Below are 21,142 nucleotides of genomic sequence, written 5' to 3'. Positions count from 1 at the left end.
TTGCGTGGATCTGTCGATCTGCGTCGTAGTCTCAAACTCCCAAGTATCATATTCTTCATGCACCCATGCTGGTGGGGGACGGACATGTAGAATACACCCGCAGTATACCCTGCCTCTCGTAAGACTAGGGGGGGGGGTATCTGGGCGCGGACATGGATTGTGGCTGTATACCATGTGTTAGACCCCCTGTGGATCGGAGGGGTAGAATACATTCGCAGGTAATCCCTACCTATCGTAGAAGGCGACTAAAAGGGCCATGTGGCCATGGCCCATCTTTATTTTTATTGTGTTTTCAGACCGATTCGCAGTGCATTATGTTGCAATAAAAGTGTTACCGTGTTTTAGTGAATCAGCAGAGGTGAAAGAAGGTGCGGGCTAGAATGGGTCTAACTACAAGTCCGAAAGATGAATTTAAAATTTAAATAAAGGTTATATTTTCGATAGACAACAAGGATTAACAATTTTCACTAGGTGAATAACAAAAAAATATCACGTACAATGTAATCTTACAAACGACGTTTGCTAACAAAGTTTAACAATCTGAGCTCTCAACTCACAACCACATATTTTAGAAAAGGGCAAAAATTCCCTCAATACAATGGAGCACTTGCTCCCAGTAATCAAAATGTCACGCCTCCCCGAGGCACCTTTCAAAATACCAGAAAGAGCTGATCCGCTCTCAATCTTTCAAGCCTATTCAAGGCCATACCATACATTGCGATCGTTGCCACAACTTACAAGAATTAAACAGGGGTATCTCGTTCCCAATCTACTGGGCCTTCTCAGGACGGAAAACAAAAACGTGTTAAATTAATGGCCCAAAATACAAGATTGAATGGAGGCGAGTACTTGCACTCCTACATGAAAGCTTGTTAAAACCTAAGTGGCGCTAAGCCGGTACACAGGGGCTATTCGCACATTATATAGGTGACTTGTATAAGAAAACTTTAACACATTAGGAAAGATTAGAAAATCAGTTACGAAAACATAGTCACCTCAAGTAAAAATGAAGGGGAACTCGAGAGGGTAAAGCACTCTCTATCCCCGATTTACATTTAAAGATATATGAAGTTTTACAAAGATGGAAAAAGATTTACATGTTTTAAGTTAAATGTTACATATTAAAGGTTTCGGACCTGCCCCGCGGGTTAAACTGCCGAGCTAGCAAGGAAAAAGGAATATGTTAAACGGCCATTACCTTGTTGAAGAGCTGCTGCCTGAAGAAAGAGGCGCTACCCGCCCCCTGCTATACTTCCCTACACTAAGCTAGATGTTGTTGAAGTGGCGAAGAGCCGAGAAAATTAGCAGTTTTTAAACCCTCGTGGAAGATTCGAGACCTTTCATGAATAATAAAGACATACCCACTCAACTTTATTGGGTAGCTAAGAGTTACACATGGAAATTCGAAGAAGAAACCTCTGATAGGTGGAAAATTAATTACAGAAATTACTGATTGGCTAAGTTCAAAACAGGCGGAAAGAAAGCTTAATATTGCTAACCCACAAATGAAAGAACAAAATTTAGTAAAGACCAAAACTTATAAATACAAAATTTCTTCAACAAAAGTTCCTTCACTTCGCACCTGGGTGCATGATCATAGTTTTTTTAGGTAGAGACATCTGTTAGCGAATGTCCACACTTCTTGATCCATAGAAAACAAAACACGTTGAAATCCATACAGTATAGACAACTTTGTAATCCCAAAATTTATAGTAGAGACCTCTTCTGAGATAACTCATGAATTAATACAGTTCTAAAAGTTCACCGTTTCTCCGGTAGAGGAGGATTTATTGGCGGAGAATTCAAATGTGCGGCGTATAGGTGTACCAACCGGTACAAAAATTACAGAAAATAGAGGTGATAATGAAATATCGCATTGCCTGGATATACAGGTATGTATATATACATAATTCTTGTGCGATATTGAAATAACACATTAAAATACGCAAACACGAACTAAAAGAGAGTGAATGGGATAAAAGCGAAGTTCGACGATGCCGCCTTCGCCGACTGTTGCACGGCTTTTGCCGACCACTTTAGAGTGTGTGAGACTTAGCCTTTTCCTCTTGCTGTGCCGACTTGGAATTGCCATCCGGCAGAGACTTCTGGTTGGTCGATGATGGGGTGGTCGAGGTAACAACTTATTGTTGCGATGTGAGGCCGTACATCCAGCCTCCTATGCGATGATAGCAATGGCAGCGATTCGGACATATGGTATCACGTTGTTCGAATCAGTCTGTGTATGGTACATGTGGAAGAGGAGATCACGGTGCGGAGGAGTGCACAACTCCGTACAAGTGCACTAACTGCTCTGGTCTTCATTCTCTCGGGATCGGAACTGTCCGACATACCTGAGTGAGAACAATATCCAGGAGATCAAGACCCTGGATGGTCTTTCCCACCCGGAAGCGTGCCGTAAGTTTAATTGCACAAATACACCTGCCCGTACACTCGACTACAGCATGATAGCTCAAAGTCTCCCAGGTTTGTCTTTCACAACATCGTTACCCGAGATGATCGTTGCGGCCAAGGCGACTGTTGGTCTTCAGAGCAAAGTGGCAAAGACTAAAAGTTCGATTGGGGGGGGGGGGGACACCACCCCATCATCGACCAACCAGAAGTCTCTGCCGGCTGGCAATTCTAAGTCGGCACAGCAAGAGGAGATGGCTAAGTCTCACCCACCCTAAAGTTTTCGGCGAAGGCCGAGCAAGTCGGCGAAGGCGGCATCGTCGAACTGCGCTTTTAACCCTTTCACTCTCTTTTAGTTCGTGTTTGCGTATTTTAATGTGTTATTTTAATTTCGGACATGAATTATGTATATATACCTGTATATCCAGGCAATGCCATATTTCATTATCACCTCTATTTTCTGTACTTTTATTGCAACATAATGCATTGCGAATTACAGCCACTAATTGTTTTTGTTACGGGTTTACCCGTGGAGCAGGAAGAGGATATGGAAGGTGCCGGTGTGCATGGGTCTATCTATAGTATGAAAATTAATTTAAAACTTTAACAAATATATTTCTTTAGAATTTCAAAAATCAACAAATAACAACGTAACAGGTACAATTAGCAATCTAGAAACAAATAAAGGAAAATGCAATATTAGTGAATTCTACAGGTCCTGGGATTCAAACCCTCACTTTACAATTCTTGAGCTCCCGGCTCAAATTTACAAAAGAGCACGAATTTATTCAAGGGCAGAAATTCCGTAATTCAAGAGCACTTGCTCTCCAAAATACAATATCAAGCCTTCCAGAGGCTATCGTTACAATTACAAACCTTGAAAAAGAGCTAACAGGCTCTCAGTTTCTCAAGGGTACTCAAGGCAACATCAACTTATAATTACGGGCCTCTCAAGGCACAACTTACAATTAGAAAATAATTTATACAGGGGTATTTAATACCCAACCTACTGGGCCTTCATGGAAAAAGAACAGGTTAGAAAACTGGCCCAACCACAATGTGAATGGAGGCGTACAATGCTCTAATATAATAACTAAAAAAGATAAAGGGTTCTAGGCCTATAAAAACAGGGGCTAATCCCAAGCTACTGAGGTGACTCGTATAGAAATTACTTTACCACATTACAGAATGAAAAACAGTTATAAAACGTAGTCACCTCAAAACAAGTTGAAGGGGAGCTCGAGAGGGTAATTCACTCTCTATCCCCGGTTTACAGTTAAATATGTTATGAAGGTTTTTGCATTAACCGGAAGAAAGTTACATTTTAAAAAGGCTTGTTACATAACTAAAGAGTCGGACCTTTCCCTCGGGTTAAACTGCGGAGGTAGCAAGAAAGCATAAAGTTATGTGGCCATTACCTTGTAGATGTTCTAGCTGCCGACGAAGGAGGCCGCCCACCTCCTGCTTAACACACTCACTCAGATAGACGACGATCAATTGGCCAAGAAACGTGAAAAGCCGCAATTTATTAACCCTCATGGAAGGTTCGAGATCATTCAAGACTAAACCAGTCACACCCTCTCAATTTAATTAGTCAATTTCAAAGTTACACTTAGAATCGAACAAGAAGCTTGTGATAGGTTGAAAATTAATTACAGAAATTTTTCATTGGCCAGATTCAAAACTGGCGGAAAGGAAAAGGAAATATTACCAACCCAAAAATAAATGAATATCAATCAGTTAAAAAATCCTAGAAATACAAAACTTCTTTAAATTATAGCTCTTTCACTTTGCACCAGGATGCACAATAACTTCACAATAACAAAATTACTCAATATTTTATTGGTGGCATCTTCTGATTAAAGTTCCAAGTTGGTGTAGTTTCAGGTTCACTGTTTTACCAATAGAGGAGTTCATTAACCCGGGAACGCCGGAGTTCTCAATTTTCGATTTTTAAATTTTTGTTTAATATTCCCAGCTTTCACATCCTATAGAACACTTACAAGTCATTTTTCTAAAAATTGGATGATTGGTTTCTAAATGAGGGCCTGGTACCGTATGGTACCGCACGGCGCTTGACATACCTTTTGGGTGAAACATAGAAATTGTTACCTCCTTCGAATACCATAAAATTTTATGCTTAATATTGTTACAGAATATCGCTTACAAATTACTTAGTAATGAATTAAAGAAAAACTGTGTTTATACGTTCATTTGTGACATCCCTTTGGGAATTCCGAAAAATAACATTAGCTCAGACGTGACATATCTTTAGGAAATTGGAATGATACTATTATAGACTTCATTTTTTATTAACCTATTCCCACTTTTCACTAGATCAGACTGGCAAAAGTAGTTTACACAGACTCCCACACTACACTGGACGCGTTCTTTTCGGCCGCGGGATTCGAATCCTGCGGCAGCGCAGTGCCGGCGTTGGTTTGTTGGAACGATATAGTGATATAGGTCATTGAATCTCAAAGTGTCAGATACTCTAAAAAGAAAAGAAGCGTGAACAACTGTATTTATTTCTCTTCAAAATACCACCCATATATATAGTGTTACATAACCTATCTTGCACCTTCCTAGTTCTGATGGTGGCATTTGTACATAGCCACTGAGAAGTAAGGTCATGACGAATACTTTCCTTTCTTCGGGGGTTACTTTAGGATCTTCTTCTTATTTAAAAAGCACATACTTGCTGGCTTCAGAGCACAAGAAATTCATAATTTCATCGTTAAAATTAAACTCAAAATATTTCGGTCAGCATCATATTTCGAAAAGTGGAACATTTAGCACTACGGTAATGGATTGTTGTGGGAACTAGGTTATCTGCCATCCGGACAGCTGGTGTACAAGGTGATGATTTTCTCTTTTTGCGGGCTATTAATCATTATCGGACATGGATTCTGTACTCTTGTGCGGAATTCACTCGCTCAGCACTACTTCAGCTGGTGCTCGGAGTTCACCTCCAGTAAGGTTATCTGCGAGACTCGCTTCATTTTCCTTAGCCGGATCTTCATCAGATAATACATTACATTCCGGCGGTTCAATGTATATGGCTTCAGCATCAGTATCCTCTTCTTCAATAACATGTAGCACCTCTTCAAGCGTCAAACCGTCTCTACTGTATTTGGTCAAACCACTCGAATGAAATTCATGTATCATTGGACGCGATACATCGCGCTCGCCACGTATGTTATAACGTGGATATCTTCTAGTAAAATCCACAATTACACAATTTAATGACAAATATAAATCATTATTTGCAACTACAGTATGAATTGTTTCTTTAGAATCGCCCTTAGAAGCATGGTGGAGAAAAGGAACAGAGAGGTGCGGCAAGCGCCGTACGGTACCATACGGTACCAACAGATTATTTAGTGTCATAACAGCTAACACAGAAATGCTGACCAATTGCCTGTTATTTCAAATCATGGACTGATATTTCAAGATAATAAACCACGCAATACAAAATTGTATTGTCAAAATTTATAAATAAAATAAAGCAACTTACCGTAGACGGGCAGTCATTTTTATTCCTCTCAACACGATCTCAAATTCCAAGCAGTTGTTCTCGCAAACAAACGCTCAAAATAAAACCCTATGTTGATTTCAGACATTGTAGGGAGTATCACCTTGACATTCTAAAGCGGAGTTGTCATATTTAGGTCGCGAGTAATGATCAGCATGAGAAAATCTGAAGTAAGGCGCAGTGGTACCATATGGTACCGCACGGCGTTGCCGGGTTAAGGCGCTTTTTGAATGCGCGGCGGTGAGGTGTACCTCCCGGTACAGTTTTAATCTGATAATCATTTTTCATCACCATTTATTTTAAACTTCAATCAGTTTATACATTTTTATATTTTAAGTATCATCTCATGTCGTCCATTTGATACCATTAGGGGCCGATGACCTGAGATGTTAGGCCCCTTTATACTACAAGCATTATCAACATCATTTCCTTCATCCTGCGATATGACGAGCGGTCAGCAGATATCGTCATCCGTTTTATGAGGGGTAGTGGTTTGTTTTATCGCATATAAACGCAGTGTTTCATATAAGGCTTTGTATTATTGTTCACAATCATTGTTTATCTTTATTTGTTTTAAAATCTAGTCGGTGGAGACGCAGACGAAGAATACAACCACGGTATCCCTTGCAGTCTTAAGAGGCGTCGAAATTGAGTGACCAAGGGGTGATCAAATTAGAACTTTGAGACTACTCTTAATTAGTACCATAACACAGGGAACGTCATGGGTTGCGTTTACTTGCGCGTAGTTCCGCTATATTAGGTACACAGTAGCTTTGTTATTAGTAGCGACAGTGGGCGATACCGTGTGGGTTTTGGAGTACCTTTTTGCTGTTTCTTTTACGTCGCACCAACACACATAGGTCTTACGGCGACGATGGGATAGGAATGGCCTAGGAATGGGAAGGAAACGGCCGTGGCCTTAATTAACGTACAGCGCCAGCACTTGCCTTTTGTGAAAATGGGAAACCACAGAAAACCCTCTTCAGGGCTGCGGACAGTGGGGTTCGAACCCACGCCCCCAAGTTGAGAGCCCCTGGAGCTTTTCATTAGTAACGCGTGTTTTATGAAAAGTAAACAACAAAATACGTCAATACATAAACAACAGTAGTCTGCCTAACACGTTCTTGAAGAAGGTATTTGTACGCAAGCAACTTCTCCAAAATCAGAGGAAATTGGATAAGCTTTAGGTAATTGCACCTTATATTCTCTGTCTTTCTTCTTCTTCATTGTTCTGGAAACCTCTTCGAGCTGTAGCCTTGTCCATTCAAAGGAAAATCGCGTTTCTAATCAAGCAATGTCACTATTTTACATCTATGTAAACATCAAGTAACAATAAATCTCAACACGTTATTTTCGACAGCAGTGAACCCCCACACGTTTTATCCACGCGCCGCCACTGGTGTAGAGGGAAATTAATTCGCTGATCAGGCTGCCAAGGAGGCAGTTACACTGCCCCCGCTGCTTTTCAAGGTTCCAGCAACTGATATTCGCTCTCAGCTGAGACATCTGGTTATGTCCCATTGGGAGATGGAGTGGCAGGCCGATTCCACTTCCAAATAAGCTGAGAGCGATAAAAGGAACAACGAAGGTATGTAGGACTTCCCTTCGGGCTTCACGGTGAGAAGCCTTCGTATTATGTCGTCTTTGGATCGGCCGCGGTATCCTTTTGAAAGGAGAACCTTCTCCGGTGTGTACCTGCGGCGATCATCTTACCGTTGTACACATCCTTACGGAGTGTATGGACTAGGTCGATTTACGCCGGAGTCTCAACCTGCCGAGTACAATCTCCCATATTTTGCGAGATGACGAGCAGTCAGCAGACCTCGTGATCCGCTTTATGACGGATAGTGGTCTGTTTTATCGTATGTAATTATATAATTTGTGCTAGTGTCTTCGTGTCAATTGCGCATTTATCCCACTGACTTCACCCCCTGTGGGTGGGGGACGCAGATGAAGAATACACTCACGGTATCACCTGCCTGTTGTAAGAGACGACTAAAAGGGGCCCAAGCGGCTCTCAACATCGGAGTGTGGATTGGCGACCCCGGGGCCCTTAGCTGAGTCTTGGCATTGCTTCCACTTACTTGTGCCAGGCTCCTCACTTTCGTCTGTCCTGTCCGACCTCCATTGGTCAACTCTTGCTTTTTCCGACCCCGACGGTATTAGAGCATTCGAGGCCTAGGGATTCTTTCATTTTCACGCCCTTCGTGGCCCTTGCCTTTCTTCGTCTGTTACTTCATCTTTCGAAGTGACTGAACAATTCTTTCTTCTTCTTTTCTCTATCTTTACCCCCTGTGGGTGAGGGACGCAGACGAATAATACATCCACGGTATCCCCTGCCTGTCGTGAGAGGCGATTAAAAGGGGCGACCAAGGGATGATTGAATTAGAACCATGATACTACTTTTGATTCGTACCATCACGCGGGGAACACCTTAGGTTGCCTGTACTTGCGATTTGTACCAATAAATTAGGTACGAAATAGGTTTGTGAATAGTAGCAGCAAGAGCGGGTTCTCCTGTGGGTTTCCAGAATCCGTGTGTCGTACCCATGTGAGCAACACCGCGGGTCTGGGCGTTGCCTGTGTGTTGTACCACTACATGACCGACACCGTGGGTCTGCGTTGCCGGTGATTAGTACACACTATGTGAGGAACACCACGGGAATGCCGGCGCCCGTGACTAGTACACCTAGGTGAGGAACCTCATCGGTTTGCGTCGGCTATGAGTGGCGCCATTGTGTGAGAAACACCATAGGTCTGCGTTACCTGTACGAAGTACAATACTTGTGAGTAGTACCATCTTGTGTGGAACACCGTGAGTCTTTGCTACTTTTGATTAGTACCCCAACATGACAAATACAATTGTTCTACTTTACTCGCGACATGTACCATTTTCTTATTTTGGTCAGTGGATGAATTTGAATTTTTTGTTGCCATTTCGTACCATTAGGGGCCGATGACCTCGATGATAGGCCCCTTAAACTACACGCATCATCTTCATCATCATCCTAAAGACTTCATTTTAGTTTGTGTTGCGTATTTTAAGGTTTAACGTCTAACGTGAACTATGTATATGTATCTGTACTGGCAGGCAATGCCCTATTCCTTTATCTCCTGTATTTTCTCTTATTTTATTAGAAAACATGGCATTGCGAATTAGATCCGCTGATTGCTTTAATCTCATACTCACTTTTCATCACTATTTTTTCCACGAACCTACTACGATGGCGTAGCAGGGGGAGAGGTGATACTCCCACGTGGCGCGTCCCTGGTGGCGGATGGGTGGGTCCTAACAGGCATGCCGGCGGACTTGAGGGAAATAAAATACCTCTCGCGGACCAAACACACTACCCGTGCGGGTGGGGAACGCACATGCAGAATACACCCGCGGTATCCCCTGCCTGTCGTAAGAGGCGACAAAAAGGGGCGACCTTGGCGCGGACATGCATTGCGGTTTGGTATAATGTGATGGACCTCCTGTGGATGGGAGAGGCTGAATACATCCATTGGTAATCCCTGCCTGTCGTAGAAGGCGACTTAAAGGGTCATGTGGCCATGGTCCCCTCTTTATTTTTAATTATTCTCCGAGGGTCAGATGTAGATCATTCAAAATTTTGATGTGCGTGCTGCTCGGCGATGGAGCTCCTATGTGTGCGACTACGCTCGAAAGCCCGTGCCAGTAACCACCCAGGACGCGGCGGGTGGGATTGTCATGTACCCGGGCAGTAGTATCCGCCTGACAACGCAGGTCCCCGCACAGCCGAATGCCAGAAGGACATATTATTATTAATTATTTTTTCATTTTTTCTCTATATTTAGTGCTCTGTACACGCTATGGGGTACATGCTATTGCGGGTGACTAGAGGAAGGGAGTCCTAGTGCTCATTGCTTCAGTCATCCCGTATTAGGCATCGTCCAACATCGGACCCCGGGCAGTACCTGCTACGACCAGGTGGGTATTGCCTTGGCTGCTTGGTTCGGCTACAGAGACCCCTGATCGGAGTGGGTGGCATTAGGGTAGGAAGCTATCCGGCATGGCTTCCAAACGAAGTCGGCTCTCTCAAGGTGGTCCCCCACCTAAGCCTTTAACTTTTGCTTCCCTGAGAGGTTCAACTCCCTGGGAACATGCGCATCGTGAAGGAATGGGATCCAGCTTCCCTAGGTTTCTGGTCGCTACCAGAACCGATGGGCACGATTTTAAGCTGGTGTCGATCCTTTTTAGTAGGCACATCGAAGGCGTCTATGGCGAACTGGAGAAACTTAAGAAAATGCGCAACGGAAGTTTGCTTCTAAAGACTCGTACAGCACTGCAAGCTGATCAGTTGCTTAAGTGCGAGCACTTTGGCGAAATCCCAGTCAAAGTGGAGGAGCATAAGTCCTTGAATCTGGTTCGCGGAGTCATCTTTCACCGCGAACTTATTTTGAACACTGATGACGAGTTGATGGAAGGCATGAAGAACCGTGGCAGGACACACGTCCGGTGCATTACGCGCAAGGTCAACGGTGAAGACGTTGCCATTGGTGCCTTCATTGTCTCTTTCAAGTTGTCAGTGTTACCAGACAAAGTCAAGGTTACAACTTATCGTTGCGATGTGAGGCCGTACATTCCGCCTCCTATGCGATGCTCTCAATGCCAGCGATTCGGACATATGGTATCTGGCTGTTCGAATCAGGCTGTATGTGGTACATGTGGACGAGTAGCTCACGGCGCGGAGCTGTGCACAACTCCATACAAGTGCACTAACTGCTCCGGTTTTCGTTCTCCTCGGGATCGGAATTGTCCGACATATCTGAGAGAGAAGAAGATCCAGGAGATCAAGACCCTGGATGGTCTTTCCTACCAGAAAGTGCGCCGTAAGTTTAATTCTACGAATACACCTGCCCGTACACTTGACTATAGGTTGATAGCTCAGAGTCTTCCAGGTTCGTCATTTACAACCTCGACACCTGTCCAGACCGCTGCGCGCAAGGCGACTGTTGCTGCTCCCAGCGCAACGTCGCAAAGAGTCCAAGCTCGAGGGGGGGGGGGGGGGACGACCCCACTTCGACCAACCAGAAGTCTGTGCAGGCTGGTAGTTCCCAGCCTCACAAATCTCCCCTCCGCCTAGGAGGTCGACGAAGTCGTGCCCCAGCCGGCGGAGGCGCCATCTCCCAGCCCGTCTAAACTCGAAAAGGAGAAGGGAATGTAGAGCGTACGTGCTGAGCGCTCTCGGACTTCCCCTGCGAAGGAGAAGTCATGCACGCTTCCTGAGGGGTATGAGTCTGCGCCGGGAGGTACTTCTGCTCCCAAACCGGCACGCTTTCTTCGTAGAGGATTCCTTCGCCCCCAAAAAACGTCGAAGTTCTGGGCGGCATCCCCGCCGTCTGTTGATGACGAGATGGATGTCGCGCTGTCCTCTACATCTACGGATCTACTGTTACAGTGGAATTGTAACGGTTATGATAGGCATCTTGCTGAGTACGTCAGCTTATTAGTGAGTACGCAGCGAGTATAGTCTGTATTCAGGAGACCAATTTCAGACCTGGTCATCATACGGTCTTGAAGAATTTCAAACTATACCCGACAGAACGATACTATGCTCACCGGGCTTGCGGTGGCGTTGGCATTTTTGTACGTTCTGATACCTACAGCGAAGAGGTTCCATTAAGAAACCCTCTTGAGACTGTAGGTCTTCGCGTCTCGCTGCCTGTCATAGCAACAGTGTGTAATGTGTATTTTCTACCAGGGCAGCATCTTAACATAAACGATGTCGCTGATCTTATAGATCAGCTTCCAGCTCCCTTCCTCTTATTGGGAGATTTTAACGCCCATCATCCCGTATGGGGCTCTGAGACGCCTTGCCCACGGGGACGAGAGCTGGAAACATTAGTGAGAGAGCTGGACTTATGTCTTTTGAACACAGGGGAACCAACTCACTTTAGGGTACGTTACGGCACATATTTTCGCATAGACGTAAGTCTATGCAGCCGAACGTTGGTTCAACTGTTTCGGTGGAATACACACGATGATCTCTGTGACAGTGATCATTTTCCTATCATCCTTACTTTGTTGAAACATAAATCCGTCGAGGCTGCCCCTCGATGGAATCTTAAACCTGCTGATTGGCCAATGTACACATCACTAGCTGCCTTTACTGACGATATCAGGCGGACCGTCGGCGAGGAGATAACTTACGTCACCCAAGTTATTCTTGCGGCTGCTGAGGAGTCCATTCCGACCTTCTCCGAGAATCCCCGCCGAAAACTCGTTCCTTGGTGGAACGAAGAAATAGCAGCAGCCATCAAAGAACGCCGTCGCGCTCATAAGCGCTACCGTAGACAGCCTACTGTGGCCAACATGCTATCATTTAATAAACTGCGCGCTAAGGCGCGAGTTCTTATTCGACAAAGTAAGAAGGCTTCATGGGAGAGATGTGTGTCGTCTATGACGTCACATACTCCATCATCTCAAGTGTGGACTAAGCTTCGACGAATTTCGGGTATCCAAGGATCATCTCCTGTACCGGGAATTTCCATTGCAGGCAATATTGTCACTGAACCTTTCGCGATTGCTAACCATCTAGCGAGTCATTTCGCGGATGTATCTGGCTCCAGGAATTACCATCGTGATTTCCTCGCTCTGAAGCGGGAGGCAAAACGTCATCACCTTAGTTTTGCCACCCAAGCTTCAGAGGAGTACAACGTGCCCTTTGCGGAGTGGGAACTCCGCAGCGCCTTAGCGCTTTTCAAGGATACGTCTCCTGGACCGGACAACATCCATAACCAGATGTTGAAACACCTTAGTGATGATAGTTTACTATATCTCCTTCGTGTGTTCAAGCGGATCTGGATAGAGGGTGATTTCCGTCTCAGTGGTGATAGGGCATAGTCATTCCTGTCCTCAAGCCTGACAAAGATCCTAAGTATGCAGGAAGTTACAGACCAATTTGTCTTACAAATTGCCTGTGTAAGCTATTTGAGAGGATGTTAAATCGCCGACTCGTATGGTGTCGGGAGAAACAAGGACTCTTGTCCGAGTACCAGTGTGGTTTTCGAGCCGCTCGACCCACCACTGACCACTTGGTACGCCTTGAGAACTCTAATCAGTATGCGTTTCTCCGCAAACAGCACTTGGTAGCTGTTTTCTTTGACCTGGAGGAGGCCTACGACACCACATGGCGATATGGCATCATTTCTGTCCTGCAACAATGGAGATTCCGAGGTAACTTGCCGGTATTTATTGCGAATTTCTTGTCCCTCCGTCTATTCCGTGTCCGAGTATGGAGGACATATTCTCAATACCACGTTCAAGAAAATGGAGTCCCACAGGGATCGGTTCTTAGTGTCACTCTGTTCGCGATTGCCATAAACGGTATTGTCGCTGCTGCTGGTCCAGCAGTAATACCGTCCCTATATGTGGACGATTTTGCTCTGCACTATAGCTCGTGCAGTGTGGCAATCGCAGGGCGACAATTACAGCAAGCTATTAGGAGGGTGGAGCAGTGGACTTTGTCATGGCTTTCGGTTTTCTGCCGCAAAGACCTCTGTTGTCCATTTCTGTCGTCAACGTACTCTTCACGAACATCCTGAGCTTTACTTAGGAAATGTCGTTCTTCCAGTTGTTGACACTTACCGATTTCTTGGGCTCCTTTTTGACAGTAAATTATCGTGGGAGCCACAGGTGCGGCAGTTAAGAGTGCAATGCACCAAGAAGCTGAACATCATGAAGTTTCTTTGCAGCACTTCTTGGGGGGCTGACCGCACGGTGCTCCTACGATTCTATAGGGCACATATCTTATCTCGGCTAGACTACGGCAGTGCAGCATATGGCTCAGCAATACCAAGCATTCTTTCGAAGCTGAACAGTATCCACCACAGCAGGGTTAGGTTGGCGACGAGAGCTTTTCGTACAAGCCCCATAGCTAGCCTGCTCGCTGAGTCTGGTATGCCGCCTTTACACCTGAGGCGCCAGCAGATGCTTTTTTCGTATGCTGCAAATTTGCGACAGATGCCACTTCATCCAAGCTATCCTTGCGTGTTCAACAATATCAACCGTTTGCTGTACGCTGCTCGTCCTCGAGAGACGCGGCCGGTTGGGATACGCTTGGACAGCAGTTACGAATTGTTTCACGTACCTTCGGTTCCTTGCCTTGTCAGACAACCAAGTGGGGTACCTCCGTGGGTCGTACGACGACCTGAAATAATCCTGGATGTGCACACTGGCCCAAAGGAAAACACGGACCCTTCGATTTATCGGAGGCTGTTCCGGTCCGTTGTTGGCCGCTATCCAGGTTCAGTCGTCGTCTACACGGATGGTTCAAGGACAGATACGAAGGTGGGCTCTGCGTTCGTTGTTGACAATGATGGGTTCCTTTATGCTCTTCCGGCAACCTCTAGGTGTACACAGCAGAGCTCTATGCTATCTGTGAGGCTCTGCGGTACTGTACAATGAGCGTTGACACTATCTTCTGTGTACTGACTCCTTGAGTTCGCTCCAGTCTATAGATACCTGTTTCCCTCGGCACCCTCTGGTGCAGCGAATCCAGGACCTGCTGGCCGTGTGTTGGGATGCTGGCTCCAGAATCACGTTTCTGTGGCTCCCAAGCCACATGGACATGGAGGGAAACGAGTTAGTAGATCAGGCTGCCAAGGAGGCAGTTACACTGCCCCCGTTGCCTTTCAAGGTTCCAGCAACTGATATTCGCTCCCAGCTGAGACATCTTGTTATGTCGCATTGGTAGATGGTGTGGCAGGCCATTCCACTTCCCAATAACCTGAGAGCGATAAAAGGAACAACGAAGGTATGGAGGACTTCCCTTCGGGCTTCGCGGAGGGAAGCCGTGGTATTATGTCGTCTTCGGATCGGCCACGGTATCTTGACTCACTCGCATCTTTTGAAAGGAGAACCCCCTCCGGTGTGTACCTGCGGCGACCATCTTACCGTGGTGCATATCCTTACGGATTGTGTGGAGCTGGTCGATCTGCGCCGTAGTCTTAACCTTCCGAGTACTATCTCCCTTATCTTGCGTGATGACGAGCAGTCAGCAGACCTCGTCGTCCGCTTTATGAGGGATAGTGAACTGTTTTATCGTGTGTGATGCTCTCCTTTGTCCTAGTGTGTTTTGTGTCACTTGCGAGTTTATCCCATTGACTTCATTTTAGTTTATGTTGCGTATTTTAATGTGTTATTTTAACGTCTCACGTAAATTATGTACTACCAGGCAATGCCTTATTCCTTAGTTTTCCTATATATTCTCTTATTTTAGTAGGAAATAAGGCATTGCGTATTAGATCCACTGATTGTTTTAATCTCACCCTCATTTTTCTTCATCACCATTTTTTAAAACTCTAGTCAGTGGATATGTTTTTTAAAATTTTATCTTCATCTCTCATGTCGTCCATCTCGTTCCATTAGGGGCCGATGGCCTTCGATGTTAGGCGCCTTAAAACAACAAGCATCATCATCATCATCATCATCATCATCATCATCATCATCATCATCATCATCATCATCATCATCATCATCATCATCATCATCAACACCGAGGGTCGCTTTTACTTGCGAGTAGAACCACTATATTAGGTACGAAATAGGTTTGTGATTAGTAGCAAGAGAGATTGGTTTTCCAGTACCCGTTAGCAACACCGTGGGTCTGGTCGTTGCCTGTGAGTTCTACCACTATATGAGCGACACCGTTTGTCTGCTTTGCCTGTGATTCGTACCCACTATGTAAGAAACACCACGGGAATACCGGCACCCGTGACTAGTACACCTAGGTGTGGAAACTCATCGGTTTTCTTTGGCTATGATTGGCGCCATTGCGTGAGAAGCACCATAGGTCTGCGTTACCTGTACGACGTACAATTCTTGTGAATAGTACCATCTTATTTGGAACACCGTGAGTCTTCGCTACTTTTGATTAGTACCCCAACATGACAAATACCATGGTTCTACTTTACTAGTGATAAGTACCATTCTGAGGGGCCTTTGACCTGGATTTTGGATCCCTTTAGACATCAAGCATCTTCGATTCAGGATTATGATTTATAAGTGGTCCCTTGGTCAGTAATAATACTATTTATGATCTTTTTTGTGTTGGATCCACTTTTTGGGGTGGGGGTTCATGTCCCATCCATTCATTCTTCATGACTTATTATTTTAGTCAGTGGATGATTTTGAACTTTTTGTTGTCATTTCATTTCGTACCATTTGGGCCGATGACCTTTAAACAACACGCATCATCATCATTATCAATTCATTATTGTGCAGATAAGATTTCTAAACAATCGGAGTCTTGGCATTTCTACAGACTGAGATGTTAAGAATAACATTTTATTTAGTTACTAGCAAATGTACCCGTGCTCGCTACGGTATTCAACATTGTATACGGATATCGAAAAAAATTGCTGTACATGAAGTGAATAAGAAATTTTTAATTGCATGTCTCTTGGCGTTATCCGAGAAAAAGCATAGGGAAATCCGCAGATGTTGTTTCCAATGTAAAGTGCGAGTTGCAGAGTTGTGATGATAACGAGAGGTCCACTTGTCTGCCGCAATTCACTATGCGTAACGTCAGTCACATTTTGATGGGTAAATTTGTTTTTAATCGGGGGCACGTATACCTAATGATAAAGAGAAACAGGTAAAAGAGTGTTTAAAAAATGCACGCTTCCTTGCCTTCTGCTAGTCAAATCAAGTACCCCATTCCTATTGCTATTTAAAGTCGATGTGGGGAGTACTGATTACAACAGCAGACGCCCTCCTGCTGACAGTTACTATTGATTTGTAGTAAAGTATTAATTACAATGTAAGACGCACCCCATTCTAGACCGCTACAAATCGACTTCAGTTAATAAACGTAGATAGACATACGGAAGTGTATGCATGTTCACCTTCATTTACAGAATAACTGCTGCTATACGGCGCACGGTATCTAAAAGCGGATTGTACGATACGACGCCTCTAGCCTAATTTAGCGATCTAAATGGCTGGCCCTATGATATTTAGTCGTATCTCATCTATTTAAAGACAAGATTATTTTAGAAACGTTGAATAGGGTGAAATTTCTGTAAGGTTTTCACACAGTGAATTACTCTTCAGATACTTATGCGACAGCTTCAAATAGAGAATTTGGCTGGGTGGGCCAATATTCGTGTAGAATTTGATGATCCCATCTTTCCTACAAGTGAATCAAACCATCAATTATACGTGTGCATAGTGCAAAATTTGGGTAAATCCAGAAATAGAGCCAAATTTAACATAAGGTATAGAGTTACGACAAAAGTCATAGGACCAAGGTTGTAGATCATTCCAAATTGAACAGAGGTTGTGCCATCCGTTTTGTGATACGACTTACCGTTTAGCCACCAAATCCCTCGAAATGCAGGTCTGCACCGTCATTAAAATTGCCTCAATATTTCGATATTTTCCGGGAGTAAAAAATAAAATGTTTAAGCACCTCGTAAATTTCCCGTCGGTTACAGGCTAAAATCTATAATTTTGCCAAATTTCAATTTTCTAACTCGTCTGGGTGATTGTGCTGCCATCTTGATATGGGGGAGGGGGTTAAAAATTATTACTTTCAGGAACCTTTTAAGCCCATGAAAGCTATAGGTTATCGTTCTGGATAAATATCACCGACTGTGTTCTTATGCAGATTTGAAACTCCCAACGTGTCCCTCTCAGAGAATTTTGAGAATTTGATATTTTTCTTGGGTTCCTGAAGTCATCAGGTTGTCTGGTACCAAGTTTTCAGTTTTTAGGATGCCTAGAATGGTCTCATTAATTCACGTCTGTTTTCATTTTTATGCCTTAATTTATATATATAGAGCGCAGTATATATAGATCGCGCCAAACTGACTTCTATTTATTAATATGGATTATATATTTCACCCGCCTCCGTAGTGGTACTAGGGGCGTCTTACTGCCACAGTATGTTTTCCAGGTAGTAAGTCATACTTGAAAGTCATACTGGAACATACACACGTCTATTACCTTGGGCATTTTTGACAATTTACTTTTTCACCCTTTCTCACCCTCTGTGCCAAAGGGGGCTGAAGTTGGACTTTAAAAATCCGGAATGTTACTATTCATCTCAGCGACCCGGAAAACTATGGATTAGGCAGTATATTCGATTATTATTATATCTCACTCCCCCTCCACCTTAAGGGGGTTAAACTTCGAGTTTTAAAAAATCGGGAGTGTTACTATTCATCCCAGCAACCCCGAAAACTATGGCTTGGACACTATTTTCGATTTTTTTAAATCTGAATTCCCCTCACCCCCCCCCCCGCCAGAAAGGGTGATGAACTTGGACTTGTAAAATATCCGGGGTCTCACCATTCATCTCAGCGACCCCGATGATTTGTATATCTCAGCCCGTCGCCCCCCCCCCCCCCGCTCCTAATGTTTCCTGTGGTGTAGCCTATTACCCCCACGTGGTGTGTCTCCTGATACTAAAAATCCGAAGTGTACAGTTCACCTCGGCGACCCCGAAAACTATGTATTCGACACTATTTTCGATTAATTTTATATATCACTCCCCCCTCGCCCCCACCCGAAAGGGGGATGAACTTAGACTTATAAAATATCCGGAGTCTCACTATTCATCTCAGCGACCCCGACAACTATGGATTCGACACTATTTTCGATTTTTTTACCTAACCCCCCTAAGCGGGCTAGAGGTGGCTTACCCCCACAGTGCTCGTCTCCAGATAGCAAATAATAAGTGTTCAAAATTTGATTGAAATTGCTCCTGTGGTTTAGGAGGAGATGCGTCATTTGCACACATACATCCATTTTTATATTATAGTAACTGTACCGGGCGGTACACCTCCACACCGTTTATTTAAAAGTTGCGCCAGTTGAAACTCCTCTTCTGGAGGAAGTCTGAACTTTATCTACGGTCTTAATTTCCAAATTTCTCAGAAGATGTCACTACCTGGAAATTTTTGAGTTTGTGAACTGTGTCATTTTCGACGTACTTTTGTCTTGCTTGTATTAAGAAGTGTGAACTTTCTCTTCTAGAGGACACTACTGAAGATCAACAATAGTGCACCCTAGTGCGGAGTCAAAGAACTATTTTGTTGGAGAAAATTTAATTTCAGGAGTTTGTTCTTTGTTAAATTTCTTTCTGTCATTGTTTAAGTTGGCAATATTTACCCCTTTCTTCCCCTTGTTTTGAATGTATCCAATCACGAATTTTTTTCAATTAATTTCTGACCAATCTGGTGTATCTTTCCCCAACTTGAATCTGTTGCGGGGTCCTACCCAATAAAATCTTTGTGGGAGGGTGTTTTCTTTCCCCTAACGCCTAGAACTTTCTGCGAGAGTATTTAAACTGCTGATTTTAGGGTCTCCGGGCCACTTCTGTTCCATCTTTCAGTGTATTAAGTACATAGCAGGAGGCGGGAAGCGCCTCTTTCCTCGGCAGCGGTCAACAATAAGGTAATGGCCGATTAATAAATTTTTTCTTTGCCAGCTCAGCAGTTTAACTTTCGGGGCAGGTTCTAAGCGTTCCCCTATGTAACCTTTTCCTAAAATGTAACTTCTCTTTTCTTCTATTCTCTTGTAAAGCGACATACTGGGATAGAGAGTGTTAACCCTCTCGAGCTCCCACTCACATTGTTTGAGGTGAACTTATTTTTCGCAACCTATTCTTCAGTAATGTAAGTTAGTAGTTTCTTAAGTCACCTCTGTAGTATGGGATTAGCCCTTGCATCAGTGGCCTTAGAGCCAAAATAGGTCTTAAAGACAAAGTGTATTAGGAGTGCAAGTTCGCCTCCTCTCAAATTGTGATTTTAGAGGTCATGTATTAACTTTCTTGTCATTTAACAGACCTCAGTAGATTGGGTATTTTGCCCCTGTGTATATGTCCTTTGAGGACGGCTTAAAGGTGGAGTTCGGAGTGGCCTATGATAGGCTTGTATTTTAAGGGGAAGTTGCCCTTTTTGAAAATTGTGTTTCTGCCTCAAGGAGGCTTTTGGATGTAATTGGAAGCCGGTGTTTCTGGCATGTTTGGGGGTTTTCGGCCCCGTTGTTGTATGGTGTTCATTGTAAGGTTGGGCTCATGGCTCAAGAATTATGTTTCTGACTTTTTGAAGCCCCAAATGGGGTACCTATGTAAATGTATTTGTCAATCGTGTTTCGGCTACTAAGTACCTGTTCTATTTGTTGTTACCTAATTTTGAAAAGAAAATATAACCTTGTTAAATTTTAAAATTAATTTCACTTTAGTAGCTTGAGACCCCTTCACCACCCAGCACCTTCTTTCATGCATAACTACCACCAAAACACGGTAACAGTAACATAAGGTCAAAGAAATTTCTACCGACTGTCGGAGCCTGTCTCGTACTGCAAGTTTCTTTCAGATTATTAGTATCTACTGCTTATTTTTGGTGTTCGCATTCAATTTTTCGGACTTTACACTTGTTTTACCTTCACTTATTTATTTATTTAATGAATTAATTTATTTAATTAATTTGTTTATTTATATATTTATGGACGTACAATTTAGGAATTTCAGATAACGTTGTTGTTGACGTATTGTTACTAATATGTGATATGTTTTTATTTCTTTGTGGCAGAGTTACGGGGATGAAGACCATTATTTAGGGACGAGTCTGCAGCACATGTACCAGACACAGGACGACTTCTGGAGCCGCTGTTTCCAGGACGAGACGTCACCTCCCAAATGTCACAACTCGCAAGACTTGCGTAAACCAACGTCCTCGGTCTTCGCTGTGCTTGTTTTGTTACGGATTTATCTCTTGTAGTTTAAACTTGTTAACTGTGCATACAAATTAATGATGAAAGAAATTACTTTGTACTTTACTATATTCGTTTATTCCAATAAATACAAGTTTTAATTCACTGAACTGATTCATTTGTTTATTTAGCGAACAGCAGAATGAAAAAGTAAAAATATAACACATCGCTTTTGAAGACCACGCTACAAAACACTCACGGTATCTCGTGGGATCTTAACTAAGGGTTGGCAACCGATCCTTACCTGAGACTAGCATTGCTTACATTTACTTGTGTCAGGCTCCTCACCTTCGACCTCGTATCCCACCTCCGTTTATAAACTCCTGTGCTTTACCTACCCTGACCATAATAGGTCTGCGAGGTCTGCGAGGTCTGCGAGGGCTGCGGACTCCATTTCCATGCCCTTGATGGCCCCTTATCTGGTCGATACCTTCATGTTACGAAGTGTATGG

The 21,142-nt window shown here is 43.8% G+C and overlaps 1 protein-coding gene across 1 annotated transcript in view; it reads left to right on the top strand.

The window, feature by feature from the left end:
* The window catches only part of LOC136872222 (venom dipeptidyl peptidase 4), a 226,349-nt gene extending 205,560 nt beyond the window's left edge, over window positions 1-20,789 (top strand). Inside the window, exon 14 of the mRNA XM_067146050.2 lies at window positions 20,510-20,789. Within this exon, the coding sequence (XP_067002151.2) occupies window positions 20,510-20,698 (189 nt within the window). The 3' untranslated portion in view covers window positions 20,699-20,789. The remainder of the gene's footprint in view (window positions 1-20,509) is intronic.
* Window positions 20,790-21,142: the final 353 nt, after the last annotated feature.

This window comes from Anabrus simplex, chromosome 4, assembly GCF_040414725.1.
Source record: "Anabrus simplex isolate iqAnaSimp1 chromosome 4, ASM4041472v1, whole genome shotgun sequence".
In the NCBI taxonomy this organism is placed as follows: domain Eukaryota; kingdom Metazoa; phylum Arthropoda; class Insecta; order Orthoptera; family Tettigoniidae; genus Anabrus; species Anabrus simplex.
The sequence above is the reverse complement of the archived record's forward strand: the minus strand, read 5'-3'. Positions and strand labels throughout refer to the sequence as shown.